This window comes from Microplitis demolitor, chromosome 9 (assembly GCF_026212275.2).
Source record: "Microplitis demolitor isolate Queensland-Clemson2020A chromosome 9, iyMicDemo2.1a, whole genome shotgun sequence".
Lineage (NCBI taxonomy): Eukaryota > Metazoa > Arthropoda > Insecta > Hymenoptera > Braconidae > Microplitis > Microplitis demolitor.
In genome coordinates, this window is record NC_068553.1 from 15936608 (window position 1) to 15953691 (window position 17084).

General features: G+C 29.2%; 2 protein-coding genes across 2 annotated transcripts; both read left to right on the top strand.

Annotated features, from left to right (window-relative positions):
- Positions 1-550: 550 nt before the first annotated feature.
- Positions 551-10220, top strand: LOC103573619 (mediator of RNA polymerase II transcription subunit 12). The gene is made up of 2 exons (XM_008552776.3): positions 551-724; positions 6271-10220. Exons 1-2 carry the CDS (start codon positions 707-709, stop codon positions 7945-7947), a joined length of 1695 nt encoding a protein of 564 aa, XP_008550998.1. The 5' UTR covers positions 551-706; the 3' UTR covers positions 7948-10220.
- Positions 10221-12213: 1993 nt separating this feature from the next.
- On the top strand, positions 12214-15370 carry LOC103573648 (uncharacterized). Its single transcript, XM_053741726.1, has 2 exons — positions 12214-12390; positions 13328-15370. The coding sequence occupies exons 1-2, from the start codon at positions 12214-12216 to the stop codon at positions 15368-15370; spliced, it is 2220 nt and encodes a 739-aa protein (XP_053597701.1).
- Positions 15371-17084: the final 1714 nt, after the last annotated feature.

Sequence of the window (17084 nt, forward strand, 5' to 3'; positions counted from 1 at the left end):
TAATAAAATTATCTAATTAATATCAATGAACACAAAAAAGAAAATAAATAATTAGCACAATTAACCGATAAAATAAAAAGAATGTGAATTTTCTAAAATAATTAAAATAAAAAATAAAAAATGTAATGCATGCACTCATAATTCAAATTAATTTCCTGTCATTAATCATATGTATAAAGTACACATATAAATATATATAGATATAAATATGAATAAAATTTATCAAGTATTCAAAAGGAATGTTTCAAATGACGTAAGTGAGCCCTATCTTTGGCGGTAAAGTTTGGCAATGGCCAAGCCCAAACTTTTTATTGATACACATACATAATAAATAATGATAACTAATTACTAATACAACTTTAATTCATATTGTATTTAATAATACATATATATAGGTATAAGTATATATATATACCAGGAATTTACGGTATGTAACTTTGGAGTTATTTTACATAGGACTCGATTGTTCCACAATCCAGTAGGGTATGGACACTTAACTTACGTGTACGAACAAGGAAGCCTATCCAGAAGTGAGAATATACCCCCACCTGGTGGATAAACTGTCGTATAGTTTATAAAGCACCGTTCTACCTACTATCTCGTTGCACTTTCTCAGTGAAACTCACAGAGAACTACTCGTAACAGTAAATTTAATTGTTTTGTCTCAACCCTTTTATTCTAAATTTTTTACAACTCAATTTACATCATGCGAATTATTATCCTGGTATGTTTCAAGGTCTTTATTTATTAACTAATCAATTAACAATTTTATTTTAATTACTATTTAATTAAACCATTTTTTTTTTTTTTACTAATTTTAATACTGAGTGATTTTTTTAAAATCAATTTGTGATTAGAAGTGATTTTTTTTTTTTATATGAAAATTTAAATTTTGAAAATTCCAAAAAAATGTGCTGTGTTATTTAGTGAAAATTTTTTTTTCATACCATTTAAATTTTCAGTACATAAATTATCAGTTAAAATAAAAAATAAGTAGGACTCTATAAAAAAAAAAAAAAAAAAAAAAAAAAAATTTATATATAAGTATGTTATTGAGTCTAATGATCTTGTGTTTAATGACGCAGTAAATATATATAAGTACTAGTAAAAACAATGTTTCATATATATATGAAGAAAGACCGCGAGAAAAAATGGGAGAGAGCGCGCATGCTAATGAGCTCTAATACGCGAAGTTAATTTACAAAATTTTAATTCATTTCACGCATATGTTGACAATACTTCATTTATAAATCATACAACATACTCTTTGTATGCAATATATAGATATATGTATTACACATTGTGTCTTTTCACTTTCATCATATAGCCGTCCTTGGAGTAACGAAAGTAAGTCCGGTCATAGTGTTACAGTACGAATCCGTTAATAAAGATGTTATAAAAATTCAATGAAATTACCATGTCCTTAAATATTGCCCAATAATTAACTAGTCAATTTGTTCAAGTAGAAAAAAAATTTTTTTTTTAATTTGAATTAAAAACAATTACGTATTTTGTGGAAAAGTTTAACCGGTAGTTTTATTTCTATTAATTATTAATGAGCGCACTATTAAATATTGATCTGTATTGAATCAATTATCGGGAAAGTTAATGAATAATTGAATTTATAAATAGTAAAGTAGATTATTGTATAATTTTTTTTTTTATTTTAAATTATGAAATGATAAATATGGAAATTTAACTTATTTTTGGTTTAGAAAAATTTCGGGCATTAGAAATTTTTTAAAAGATAACAAGCTTAGAATTAGATAAATTTAAATTTTTATGGCGCGGGTTTTTAAATTTTGAAATTGTGAAAGATTTAAATTTTAAAAGGGATCTGATTATTTTTACGATGGAAAATAAAAAAGTCTTTTAGAAATTACTGATAATTTTTAATAATTACATATATTTTAAATACTTAAATATATAATTAACATAAATTTTGAATTTTTTTTCTAAATAAAAATTTTAAGTCCTGAATTTTTTAAATTTTATTTTTAAAAAAAAATTCAATTTTATTTCCCGCCAAAATTTAAAAATTCAAATTTCAATTTAAAAAAAAAAGATTAACCCCCACTTCTATCTCATTAATTAGACTAATTTCTGATAATCACATATATTATTAATTCAAATACATTATAAAAAAATATATATGAATAATTACATAACATAAAAATAAGTAATAAAATTATCTCAGCAAATATAAGTATACCGGTCGATTACTATAAAAAGTAATCTATATATTTGCATGATCTTGATAAAGTAAAAATAAAAAAAGCGGTTTAAAAAATATATAAAAAATATATATCACTATCACTTTTAAGTGAAATTAAAAAAAAATAAAAAATGGTAACGGGAAGTCAGAGCATATAGAAAGAATGTGTCGGGGCGAATAGAGAGAAACTCGAGCAGCTAATCGGGTGTGCAGGGCGTGGTGGTTTGTATTTACGCTATATAATAGTAATACATATATATATATATATATATAAATATATAAATGTATGTAGAACTTAACTTGAAGTAAACCTCAACTCTACTTTGCACTATTTCATACATTCATACATACATAGATATATATAGATATAAAATAATGTTTCAACAAAGTTTTAAAACGTGTGCGTGACTGGCATATGCCTGAACGGGAACTGATTACAGAGTCATTCGTCTGTACATAAAAGACTCACGATTTTCCCAGAGCGATCGAACCACAAGAACTCATTAGCTCATTTATATCTACTGACTCAGTCTTAGATTTAGTCTCCCACTTGGTCTCTATATATATATATATATATGTGTGTATATATTTACCTGAAGTATCCGTGATATCATGATCTGTAGTACATGCAGTATCTGATGTCTAATGCAAGCAGTGAAATAATAAATATATATGTATATATAAAAAATATAAATGATATTTTTTATATATAATTATATAAATTTATAAATATGATATAGTTATTTATTTATAAATAAATAAATATGTATAGTAACCTTGATAATTTAATTTAATAGTTTATTAATCTAATCGCACATTTCACTTTCACTGCTTTCACTTAGAGTTCAAAAAACACATTATATTTATAGATACACATTGACATATATGACAATAATTTTTTAACTTAATTATATATGTTTATGAACATTTATTGTAGTAAGTGCATTATTAGGACACTTAATAATTATTTTTCAAATTAGTAACTGTAGTAATAAATATATGAAAAAAATTTTAAATTGAAATTTTAAAAAATTTATTTTGAAAATTATATGTAATTAAATTTCGCGGGTAATATATTATTTAAATATATTTCACCATCGTCCTTGAGAGTGAAATAATTAATAAATAAATATTTCCAAGGAGTGGCAAATTACTAATTTTTATGTTTCCGTTTACACAAAGATTTTTTTTTAACTAATAATAGTATATATTATATATATTACATCATTTAAACTCGTGTTAAAAATTATAACCATAGATAAAAAAAACATATTTCAAATAATAGACAATATCAATGTACAGTCGACTATCCATTATAAGCCTCCCCTTAATCGGCAGCTGAGTCCAAACAGCACCCACTTAACCACTTTTTTGAGTTTCGTAGCAGACATCCCGTTATAAGCCTCCGTTAAAATTACATAAATTATAAACTAACAATAGCAACAAAATATATAAATTTATTATGAAAATTTACTATCGATCTTTCGCGGATAATAATTTTATAAATATTAAGTTAAATATTATTTATTGGTGATAATTGTAATGATTAATTACAATTAAAGCTTCTGTTACAATTTAAAAGTTTTATTGAGCATTATGTTGATCAATAACAATTATTATTATTATTATTGTAATTAATACCGTTGTCATTATTATTTTTTACATTACAATTATTATTAGTGTAAAAAGATAAGTATTTATTTTAGCGCTATAAGCACTAGAAAAATCGGGACACTGGCGCATGTGACAAAACGTAAATATGACGTTTAAAATGATATAAAATAAACACAGTCTTATAACGAGTAGTCGAGAACAAAACTAAACGCACGGAAGACTGAAATTTAAAAAAAATTTCCCTTGTACCCTAGATCCGGCTTATGACGTCGACTGTATTACATCATTTAAACCCATGTTAAAAATTATGACTTTGCATAGATAAAAAAAAATTTTTCAAACAACAAACAATATCACGTCTATTTATAATTTGAATTCAATAGGAAGTATAATTGTATCGACAAAAGATTATGAAATTTTATATGATGTAATGATGTAACATATGAAGGACATTGCTCCAGGCAATGAACAATTAAAAATCTTGTATACCAAACACTAATATAATCAAACATCAAAATATATATAATATATATACATCTACATATATTTATTTATATACATTTGTAAAGGTGCGCCAATCGTCGAGTTACTTGAGTTTACTTGAATATTTTTTTTATATCTATATATACATATATATTTAAATATACAAATCTAGATCCAGGCGTGGTTGCATTGAGCATTACATCCGCCGTGGTTGCCGCCACCGCCGAGGGTTCAAGGAGAGTGAGCGCGAGTTACGACGCGCTCAATCTGAATCTCACGCTAGGTCGCCGTGGGCCGCGAGTCCTATCCCGGATTTAGGTCACTCACACGCCGGACTCTATATATTTTATTTATATATATATTTATATATAAGTCATATACATATTACGTCAGAGTCACGAATACTGTTCTCACAATTCCGCGCTAATACAAAGCATTCTGTACTAGTACTGCAGCACAATCTGAGACGGAAGCATTACGCATTTTCTCAAACTTTCGATTCATTTTTTTTACAGTGGAACAAATGCATTTATATTTTTATCTTAAATCTTAATTTACCACTAATCATCATATATAATAATAAAACAACAATGATAATATTGTAATTTAGTTATACAATAAAAAAACGGGAGTGATCTCGAAATTAATATTAATTTTATTTAAATTCATATCCACTACGATCTGAAATTAATTTAATTTCGAGAAGATTAAAAAAAAAGTTCTCGCTTCGAATTCACGCCAGATTCAAATCGCGTTTTTTCAATAAATTTTTCCGGTGTAGTAACGCAATATTTCTTGTATACTTTTTCTTGTAGTTATTTCTAATGGATGTTAAAAATAAAAAAAAAATTTTTTTTCAAAAAATGGTGAAAGGGTCTTGGAGGAAATTTATTCAAGTTTTAAACGTCGCTCTTAAATTTACTGTGCAATCATTGGTACCGGAAAGTCGATGATCAAAGCCACAAGGATAATTTTTTGTTTAAAAGCTGATATATCTGCGACAAGTCCGAAGTTAAAAAAAAGTCAAATTGAAGCTGAATAAATTTGCTAAACGACCTATGCATTGGTTTACAGAATCTCCCTAATGTAACTCTCGTAGTGTTGCACTCTCTGTAAATTTAAGGAGGTTCGACTGAGACTAGTGAGTCAAAGTAGTGTTTGAATTTTTTTGTTTGCTAAATTCTCCTAATAGTTATGAAAATTCATTATTTCAATTTATAATAACACAACGAATTCATAAATTAATATTTATTAGTTATTAAATTAAAGAAAGTAATGAAATGACTTGGTTATTTTTGACTCATGATTTAATAAAAAGATTTGGCAACAGCGCGCTCTAACTTCTTACACATCGATATTCAAATTAAAGCGGGAAAAATTTATTTATAATCTCGTCTCTCTTATTAATGTATTTCTATCTTTGTTTTTTATCTCAGCTGCTTCCGCGACGTTGCCAGACCCTCAATAATTTGTATCTCTGTCGATGAACGAGATTAAATAATAAAGTTTAACTTGAATTATTTAAATAATTACAACGGTAACACTATATTATTAAAATCTTATCATATTCCAAAAATATTCATGTTTATGGCATGTGGTTTTTTATTTCTTAAACTTGGGAGGTTAATAATGAAAATAATCGAACAAGTCATGACGGAAGCTTGTCCGCCATAAGAGCCTGTGTATAAGAACTTTGAAAACGTCATTTTTAAATCTTTTTTTCTAAAAAACTAGGCGGTGGGTCATATTCAAATTTTGAGAATACATAGATAAAGTACTTCTTTACATCTATACTAAGTTTCAAATCTTAAAGTTGGAAAATCCTTTTTACATTAGATTCGGTCAAACCTCCTTAAAGTCTTGCAAAAATCACTAAAAAATTTCTAAAATTTTTCTGTTCCTTTTATGGCATGAGTGTATATTCATATTTTAATGGTATTTTGTTGGTTATTTTATAGGTATATCTAACGGTCGCTCTAGTGTCAGCTCGACGTGTTCAATTGCGTCCACAACTAGCAGCACCCCAGATATACTACGAAGATGAAGACACCCGACTGTCTGCTGCCGAAGAAGTAGAAGCAGAAGATGGTGCGAGTTACTTATCAGAAAGACAAGATACTGCTTATCAACCACGCACACGAGCACTTCCGTCGCCACGATCCAAAGACATCGAAAGCCCATCAAAAGTCGCGCCGGTTCAGACAATTCGTAATTACAACAAAGTAAATGACGATGGATCATTCACATTCGGTTATGAAGCAGCTGATGGTTCATTCAAAGAAGAAACTCGTGGTACCGATTGCGTTGTTCGCGGCAAATATGGTTACATTGATCCAGACGGCAATCGTCGTGAATTCGAATACGTATCTGGAAACCCTTGTGACCCGAACGCACCCAAAGAAGAAGATGATGAGTTACCCAGTAAACAAGAACCCGACGAAATCGGCGGACCAGCAAACTACCCATTGATTCGTCCACGGCCACAGAAAAACTACCCACGTAAGCCAACTGCCCGACCACCAACGACAATTTTCCAAAGCGAATTGACTCTCGAAGACGAGGAAGCCAGCCAGGAATTGAAAGCCAATGACGAACCGGTGCTCATCCGACCAACTTATCGTCCAAAAGTTAAACCAAATTACCTTCAAGTTTCTGCTGTTCAGGGAGAAAGTCTTGCCTACGAAAGCCCGAATGCTGTCACACAGTCCGCCAGTACAACAGCCAGCCCCGTTTATCGAGTGACCTCTCCAGCGCCACGTTATCACAGTCTGGCCAGTCCGACGTCATCTCGACACGTACCAACGCCATCTTATCAAGCCTATGAGTCTACATCCCCTCGTCCCCAATCAACAGTTGCCATTACACCCCGTCCCCATTTGCTACAAATAGCCGCTCAATATGTTTCGCCCACCAGCACTGAAAGACCTGGTGTCATTTACGCTAAGCAAAGAAGTACTACCGCTAATTCATTGATACCATCGCCGTCTTCCAATGACGTCCACCTCAATTTCGCCGCCGAATTAGAACGATACGTGAAAACAGTTCCGGTAACAAGTCGACCAGTTGCCAAAGTAACTTCCGTTAAAGCTGACCCAATTTACCAATCGGAACTGGTCTATGACCCAACAAGTGGACAATACAGCACCCAATTGTATCAAAGCTTACCCCAATCACTTGGCGACTATCGGGTCAATCATAAATTGCAGCCATACGTCGCTCAACAAAGCGCGCAATCTGCCCTTGGACTTCAGCAGCAGCAACAGCAGCATCAGTTACAGCAACAGCAGTTGCAGCAACAACAGCAGCAACAACAACAACATTTACAACAACAGCAACAACAACAACAACGATACCAACCACAATCTATTCCAAGACCCAGTCCAAGACCCCAACCACAGGAAACTATTTACCGACAACAGCAGACTGATCAATTGCTACAGTCCCAGCAACTTTTTGCCCAACAGCAACGACGTCAACAACAGCAACAACAACAACCGAAATATCAATATTTAGGCGCACAAAGAGATCCAAATTCTTATTATTATGCTGTTGCTCCATCACAATCGCCCAGCTCTGCTCCACTTTCCATAAGTCAAATTGATCAGTTCTTACGTGGCAGCACAACTGGATATTAATTATCCTGTAGCATTATGAGAATACATCGAGAATTTAAGTGGAGGTAGAGGTGATAGAGCTGGAGTATTATTACAGAGTTTAAAGAGTGAGAAAATTTTGTATTGCCGTTGCTAAATAATTGTGGTGCTTTTATGCAATTAATGATAATTTAGATACTTCGGCGGCTTTTACATTTACATTGTAATGTTTTGTCTGATGTGTGGGTATACACTACTATTATTATTATTATTATTATTATTATTATTATTATTATTTTGATTTATGATTTGTGAGTTGACATAAATTTTATTACCGCGAAACCGATTGCACCCTAGGAAAATCGTCCCCGTTTTGGGTAAACCTCGTAACTAATTTTTTTTTTATAATTAAAATGAGTGAAAAACATTGTTTACATAAAAAAAGCTTCAAATTTTGATAATTATAACAGGATATTCGAGAGACTTGAATTTTAATATTAACGCACGTGTAACAATAGATATTTTGACCGATTTTTGAAGACATTATAATTTTGCAGTTACGAGATTTACGCAGAAAGGGAACGAAATATGTTTGTATTGTTTGATACTGTTTAATACTCAATTGCAAGAGTCGCAGTTGCCAAAATAACTTTTTTTTTTTGTTAGATTTAAGATTTTTTGTAATGTTAATGGATCAGTTAAATGGTTTATTATTTTCGGGATATAGACTTTTTTTTTGAAATCAGGAAAAAAATTTTGACAGATTGTTTTTTTTTTCAAAAATGAGGTAAGGATACAGTCGTTTGATTAAATAATCGATGAGATTATTTAGGGGTCAGGGGGGGGGGTCTCCCGAAATTTAATAAAATAAATTTTTTTTTGAATGTTTTTCAAAAATTTTAAATCATGTCTGTAAATATAATAGAGCATTATTTTGAATTTTTTTTGATAAACTTTTTCAAAAATCGAGTGTCAGATCAAAAATGATGGAGGCTTTTATTTTATGACAAAAACTATTAAAATTTTTCTTTTTGCATCTAATAATTTTGTTTAATATCTAGAGTTTTTTTCACTTTTTTTAGAGGATATCCCATTTTGCCCCCCTGCCTCCCGTACATATATATATTAACTTTTGATAGTTATACTTCTGGACTTATAACGGTCGCAGTTTTTGGAAATGGGACCCCAGAATTTTTGATCAACTGCAGAAATGAAACTGATCAATTTTTTTTTATATTAAATTTTGACAAATATTTTTCAAAAAATCTAGAATCTGTTTTTATAATAAATAAGGTAATAAATGTACTTTGATATGAAATCAATTAAGAATTTCAATTTTAAAAAAAAAATTTACGTATTTTAGTAAATGTTCAAAAATTTCAGTTATCAAAAAAAAGTATGATTGGTTTTTTAAAAATATCTCTGTAAATATTCAATTTTCAGAAAAATTGTAAGAAACCTTTTTTGTAGAGCTTAAAATTTTCTATAAAAAAGATATCTTATAATTTTTTGAAAAAATGAATCGTTTTTAAGATATTTTAAGTTTAAAATTTAAAAAGTTATATAGCAAAATTTGGAGTTCAAAATTTGGAGAATTAAATTTATAAATTTGGTTTTGAAAATTTTCTGGGGTTTTCTTGTGACTGTGACTACAAGAGTTTAAAATGCAGTATCTGGAAAACTTGATGCCATATATTTAAAGTTTATCCAATACAATCTGATACTGATACTCTGCTAAAAATAAAAAAAAAAACAAATAAATATATAACTATAAACGATGCAGTATTTCCACAATATATATAATTTCCTTATAATCTTGACATCTAAAAAATACTTAAAAAACTAAACTATAAAGGTCAATAACTGAGACATTAACTTTATGCATAATATAACTAATGAAAGAATTCAAATTGTGATTGCGTCAACTTGTCCGTCCATATGTAGCATAATTATCTCATTTTACTATTCATATGTCGCATTATATATTTCTAATGCCACAAAAGCGTTAATAATAATAATAACTCTTCCTTTCATACATAAAAAATTTTTTTATTTCAAAATTTAAATCAAAAAGTTCAGGCCAGATTTAAAAATCTGACAAAAATTTTCTGCAATTAAAAATTTTTTTAGCGACACCAAACGGGGTAAAATAGACATTTAAAAATTTTTGTAAAATGGTCCCATTTTACCTCGGGTTCATTCAAAAAATAAAAAAAAAATTGGCATATATTAAATTAATAAATTTTATTTTTATTAAAAATATATATGAAACATTATTAACGCAAATTGTAAATATTTTTGATAATATAAATAATTATTATCGTTTATAATAAAAAATAATAATAATTATCATATTTTTACTCTATATATTTTTTTTAATAGTAATTAGTATAAATCCAAATACATTATGAGTTTTTTGTGTACCTTTATATTGAACATGTATCAAAAATAAAATTAATAAAGAATAAATATTAAATATATAATTACCTGTTATTATTATAATTATTATTCATACTATTAATTAATAAAATAAATATGTTAATTACTTGCATAAAATAAATTATATTATTTATTTAAAGTAAAATACATTTGGATAAAAATAATTATGATGCAACGAGTCTTTGTTTATATTTTATGTGTTGTGTGGGTTTGAGACCTATGAGTGTAAGTATAAAAAACATATATTATAATAATAATAACAACAAAAAGACACGAGATAATTTCGTACTCTACAATAACTCGTATTACATACCATGGGAACTATTGTTATGCATTATTTTACAGTACATACTCTTGTTCCCTTCATTGCGTGCTTTTTACTCCCACATGTAATGGCTTTCACTTGTCGCCGTAAGATTTCTAACATCTATTCTCCTGCATCATTGGTCTACCTGATTTACATTTTTTTTTTTCATTACCTTTTCTTTCATTTGTATATTTTTATCCTTCGCTGTAATAACAAGCTGATTAATTTCACTCTCTGTTCTATTATAATTTATTTCCTTCCTTCCTGTCAATCTCAATTATTTTTTTTAAATTTATCATCAAATAGATTTTTTTTAATTTTAAATTTTTTAACAAAAAAAATCCCGCTTAAAATTTTTCTATTAAAAATTAAATTTTTACTTCAATTAAAAAAGACCTGACGGAAAACCAAAAAAAATTTTTTTTTTACTCCATAATTTTTTATCAAAATTTTTTTAGTGTCCCATTATACCCCAGGTATAAATTTAAAATTTCGAGTTACCGTAACTTTCATAAAAATAATGAAAATTTTTTTTTAACAAAATTTTGAAATATTTTCATACCCTAATTTAATAAAAAAATTTAATTATGAGAATTTGAAAAAAAAAAAAATAAAAAATTTTTTATGAAATTTTAAAAAGAAAAAAAAAATTTAGTTATTAGAAAACTAATTATACTTTTTGTTTGTAAAAAATATTGATAAAGATATTTACAAAAAACGAATTTTTTTTTTTATGGAAATATATGATAAGATCGTAATTAGATTGTAAATTGATGTATTATATGGTGTCTAGATAAAATCGAAACGTTTGCATCAAGGTTGGTAAAATAAGTGGTAAGTAAGTCGGTTGGGAAGACTTTGCGTCAAACATATATACCAAAGGATGAGAGAGGGAGGATGTGGCGATGGATAATATGAATGGTGTCTTGTTAAAAGAAGGGTTTGGGCGGTGGATATATGATTGTGTCACTATATATAATAGAGCGGTTGTAACCCACGCACTTATTGTTAAATTAACCGCGTGTGCGGTAACATGATTTCCAGTTGCAAGGTAGCAGTTTTTTTTTTTTTTAAATTAATATTCATTTTATTTTTGTTTATTTGTGCTGTGATTAAATGCAAGTGCAGATTTTTGAAAAATATATCACTAATAATATCTAGTCAAAATTTAGTAATCAAGTGACACCATGTAAAATTTCTATTAATTTAAATATATATTTTTATATATTTATTGTAATTAATAATTAATTTTTTGATACTGGTTAGCCGTCTAATAATTTTTTGAATTTATTCAAAATTATAAATTACGAAAAAAAAAATATTTTAAAAAATTGCACTTGTAGTTTTTTTAATTTTCTACATGTGCATTTTTTTAGTTTTTTTTTTTTTTTTTTTGTAATTGCTTTGTAGAAAAAAATCCGAAAATTTTGAATTGTTTACTAATCAGGATTATTTTATTCTGAGATAAAAATATATAGTTTTATATTTAATGGAATGTAAAAAAAATATGTAGAGGTTTTTTTAAATTAATTGCAATGTGTTTTTATTTGTTTATATTCAAGATGACGCCATGGCTAGTGGCGGTTTTTTGTTTGGTAACTGCAGGTTGTTTGAACGTTACCGATCAACAAACATCCGAATCTCAAAATGAACAAGTTGCGATTCTTAAACAGCTTAGAAAAGTAAATGAAGATGGATCTTATACATTTGGTTACGAAGCTGGAGATGGTTCTTTCAAGGTATTATTTTTATTTATTTTAAAATTTTTAAATTCAATACTAAATTAGGGAGACCGGGGCGCGATTTGAATTCTCAAAATTTTGACTAAAAAAAAATAAAACAAAATTTTTCAAATATATTGCGATTCTTATGAATTACGGGGTAACGTAAAATACCTGGGGTAAATTCGGACATGAATTTTTTATGTAAAGATGCTGTTATAGTTTGAAAAAAAAAATGAGGCAAGTTGGAGCTGATTCAAAATTTTTTTATAATTGACCCATTTTACTTCAGAATAATTTTTTCGTGTCAATAAAATATTTTAGATTACCAAAAAAAAATAGACGGACCAACTTACCCCATTTGTTTTACAGACCCTCGTGTGAGAAAAAATCCTTCCCAAAAAATTCGATGTGTTGGACTTCTAAATTTGAAAGAGTAGAACTTTTTTGAATTTTTATTAAACAAAAAAAAAAATTTTATAGATAAATTTTGAGTAAAAAAACAACATTTTTAAAAAATATTTTTACCTTGGTTTCGAAAAAGTTCAAAAACTCAAAATTTAGAACTTTTTCTAAAAATTCTTCGATTCTTATGAGTTTCTATTGGTTTCTAATCGGAACTTTACATAAAATTCTAGATAAAGTTTTTTTTCCTATCAAAATTACAAAAGTTCAAAAAAAGTTCCCAAAAGTTCTAATTTGTCTCAATTTCAAAAGTTCCAAATTTCAAGCATTCTTGACCAAATTTTTTTCACACTGACCGTAGCCGATTCCTTTTAAGCCCAAAAATTTTTGGTCTCCAAAAATAGACTCATTTTACCCCGCATCTATTGCACACCGGTCTCCCCAATTAATCTAATTAAAAAAAAAGAAATACCTAATTAGCTCGTTGACGTAAAAAAAAAAATTCAAAATTTGTATTAAAGTAACGATAAGAGTAAAAAAAATTTATCAGGTAGAAACCCGCGACGTGCTCGGCAATGTTAAGGGTACCTTTGGTTTTGTCGACGGAAACGGTGAAATAAAACGAGTAACTTATTCATCATCAAATGGGACAGGGTTTAAAGCAACGACGGTCTCACCATTGCAGGAACGTCCATCAGTAGTCCAGACTATTCCCCGTACGAACCGAAGTTCCAGTACCAGGAAACCCAGTCCGACATTAGCCTACTCAACATCAACTTCCACAGAGTCATCATCAACATTATCTACATCATCCACGTCATCAACATCATCAACAATAAATTCAAAATTAAACGTCGGGCCAACAACTGTTAGAAGCAGAATCAAAACAACTCCAATGCCAAGTTCTAGTATCAACTCTACTGAAGCTGCACCAAAAACAGTTTTCGGTAACTATTTAAAAAGCACTAAGCGCCCGCGTTCTTTTATCAACAGCCAAAGATCTCTACCGTCATCAACATCCAGCGAACAAGAATCTCCAGATAATGGGGACGAAGATTCACAAATAATTCGACCAACTGTCGAAGCAAAAGCTGCAACCCAACGTAAAAACTATTTCACAAAACGTCCTATTGATCATACGCTGCGTCCAATAACAGAAGAATTTGATGAAAAAGATGACGAGTCTAAATCAGCAGTCACTGGAAATAATTTACGTCGCCAACTTCACGACGAAACGACAATTAAAGTTGAAGAATCTCGTGAAAGTAGCGACGAACATTCGGATGTTTATCACAGCGGATCGTTATCAACTCCAAGACCACTTTTTACGACAACGAACAACCCGAAAATAATTCAACGAATCAGAATGGAACGGCCTAAAATACTTTATCATAACCACAACAATCATCATCAGCAAGTAAAGTCTTCAAATGAAGAAAACTACGGACCCGCGCAATTCGATGATTCAAAATATCAAAACACCAGAGTCTATGAAGCAGAGAACAAAATCGCTGAACAAGAACGCGAAGCTCCTGAGCAATTTGTTTACCGGGTCCCGCATTCTCGCGTACCCCAAAGAGACTACGCAAGAACTATGGAGCCGCTTTACATTCGAAGACAGCAGCAGATTCTCAAAGACTTACCCCCGAATCTTTTCGTTCCATCTCCGAATGATGAAGAAGATTACCAACCACCAGTTGAAAGGATCTTGGCACGATTGCAAGCGAGAGCTTATCCCCGACCCAGTGAACAAGAAAACGTTGATTACATCGCAGAAGCTCCTGGCCAGCAGCCAATGGAACCCGTGCAGCCTCAGCCGCCTCCACCGCCACCAGTTCCTGCACCAAATCCAGCAAATCATCAAAATTACATCAACCCCCGGCAGTTCGCCAGATTGATTCGACCCTACGTTATGGATCACGAAGCGAGATCTCGAGCTTACATGAGACTTCAACCAGTTGACGAAAAAGATTACATGGACGGTTACTACCGGAATGTTGTCTTACCACCGGAAGCGCCAAATCCTATCGCACCACCGCTGAGTCGTCGCGACTTCCAGCTTCTTCTCCGACGTTTACTTGTCAGTCAGTACGGGGTCCAGGCATTGAGTCACCCGAGGACTTACTTAGACCACGCTCTATATGACGAACAGTCTTTTCCTTATCAACGACCGCGGCTCATGTACGAAGAACCGATCCCGCAACCCAGACCTCGACTGATTCCTGCAATAGATCCTTTATACAACTCCTATTATCCTGAACAAAATCCAGGCTATCAAGATCCACGATACGCTAGAAGAGTTTACCGCCAGAAATTTTATGACCAGGATGTCAATGACCCAGATGACCACAATCATGGAGATGAAATTTTACCCCCGCCTGTTAGAGAAGCGCTGCTGCTTCGGATGTTGCAGTTAGCGATAAATAACCAGCGTTCGATTACGCCAAATACTATTCTAATGAGCACTACGCCATCTAGCTCGATGACGCCGGTAACAACTTCCGGTTATAGGAAATCCGGACCTGTTAGAAGTGTTCAAATTATTACTGATGATAAATCTGAAGACAAAGATGACACAAGAAAAAAATTATAAGAAATATTTTATTGTTTTATTTTATAAGAGGGAAAATTAATTTTTTTTTTTTTATTATCTAGATCTCTTCATGTTACTTACGGCTTTCTCACATTCATATTCGTGAGAAATGTGAAATTTATAGTCATCATAACAATTGTGCCGTATGAAGTTTTTGTTTTTTTTTTTTTTTGTTTCATTTTCTTTTTTTTTTTAATTTAAATTATTATGCGTTTTCAGACCATCAGTCATTATGAATAAAATAACAGATTTATATTTTATTCTTATTCATTTTATGAGATATATATTTTTATTATTCGCTGTAGAGAAAATATTTCATTGTAAATATAAGTGTCGATTATTATATGTACAGTATTTTGCTTATTATTTTCAATAAATATAAATTACTAGAGAAATTTTACTCGCTTTTTTTTTTTATGAAACTCATAATTTTGAAAAATTTTAAATTTATATTGAGGTCAATAGATACTGAAATTAGTCATGATGCTGAAGTTAGCCGACGAATAAATTTTAAATTTTTTTAAAAACGATAAATTATAAAAAAAAAAAAAAACATTTTAAAAAATTGCACTTATAGTTTTTTTAATTTCCTACATGTGCATTTTTTTAGTTTTTTATTTTTTTTGTAATTGACTTGAAAAAAAAATCCTTAAGTTACTAATCGTCTTTTAACTTCAGGATCATAATTAACCAGCGCCTGATTTTGAATTTTTTTAAAAACGATGATTTATGAAAAAAAAAAAATATTTTGAAAAATTGCACTTATAGTTTTTTAAATTTTCTACATGTGCATTTTTTTATTTTTTTATTTTTTTTGTAATTGACTTGAAAAAAAAATCCTTAAGTTACTAATCGTCTGTTAACTTCAAGATCATTAATAGACAGTGTCTTATTTTTGAATTTCTTTAAAAATGATAAATTAAAAAAAAAAAATATTTCAAAAAAATGCACTTATAGTTTTTTAAATTTTCTACATGTGCATTTTTTTAGTTTTTGTTTTTTTCAATTGTATCGAAAAAAAATTTGAAAATTGTTAATTGTTCGTTAACCAGGATCATAATTAGTCTGCGTCTAATAATTTATTATTTTTTTAAAAACGATAAATTATGAAAAAAAAAATATTTCAAAAAATTGCACCTATAGTTTTTTAAATTGTCTACATGTGCATTTTTTCAATTTTCATTTTTTTAAAAATTGAATCGCTGAAAAAAAAATTCAAAAATTGTTAATTTTGCAAACTTCAAAGCCATGTCAAAAGATCTATTAAACTCCATATAAATTTTTTTTTAATGTTTCAAAATTGTTTAAAAAATCAAAATTTTGAATGTTTTACCTTAATATCTACATAAATCTAAATAAAGAAATTAGATCATTACCTAAAATTCTTTCTTCCGTAGATATAAAAAAAATTATAATCAAAATCTGTAATAAAAAAAATAATTAATTTTATTTTTATAAATAAGAATGTGTTTTGTAATAAAAATATGTACTATAGTCGTAGTTTACCTATAAAATAAAAAAAATACTTGTCATGTATATGTCATATATATATATATATTAATAATTTTTTTTAACTTTCGTAACCTGATGATGTTTACTTTACTTTCAGAGGTTAAATAAAAAGGCATTGTTTCGAATGTAATTAACACTCTGGTATTACAGCAACCGGCGTGGCTTATTGGCCTATTGTATTGTTTGTCATTTCTCAAAAAAA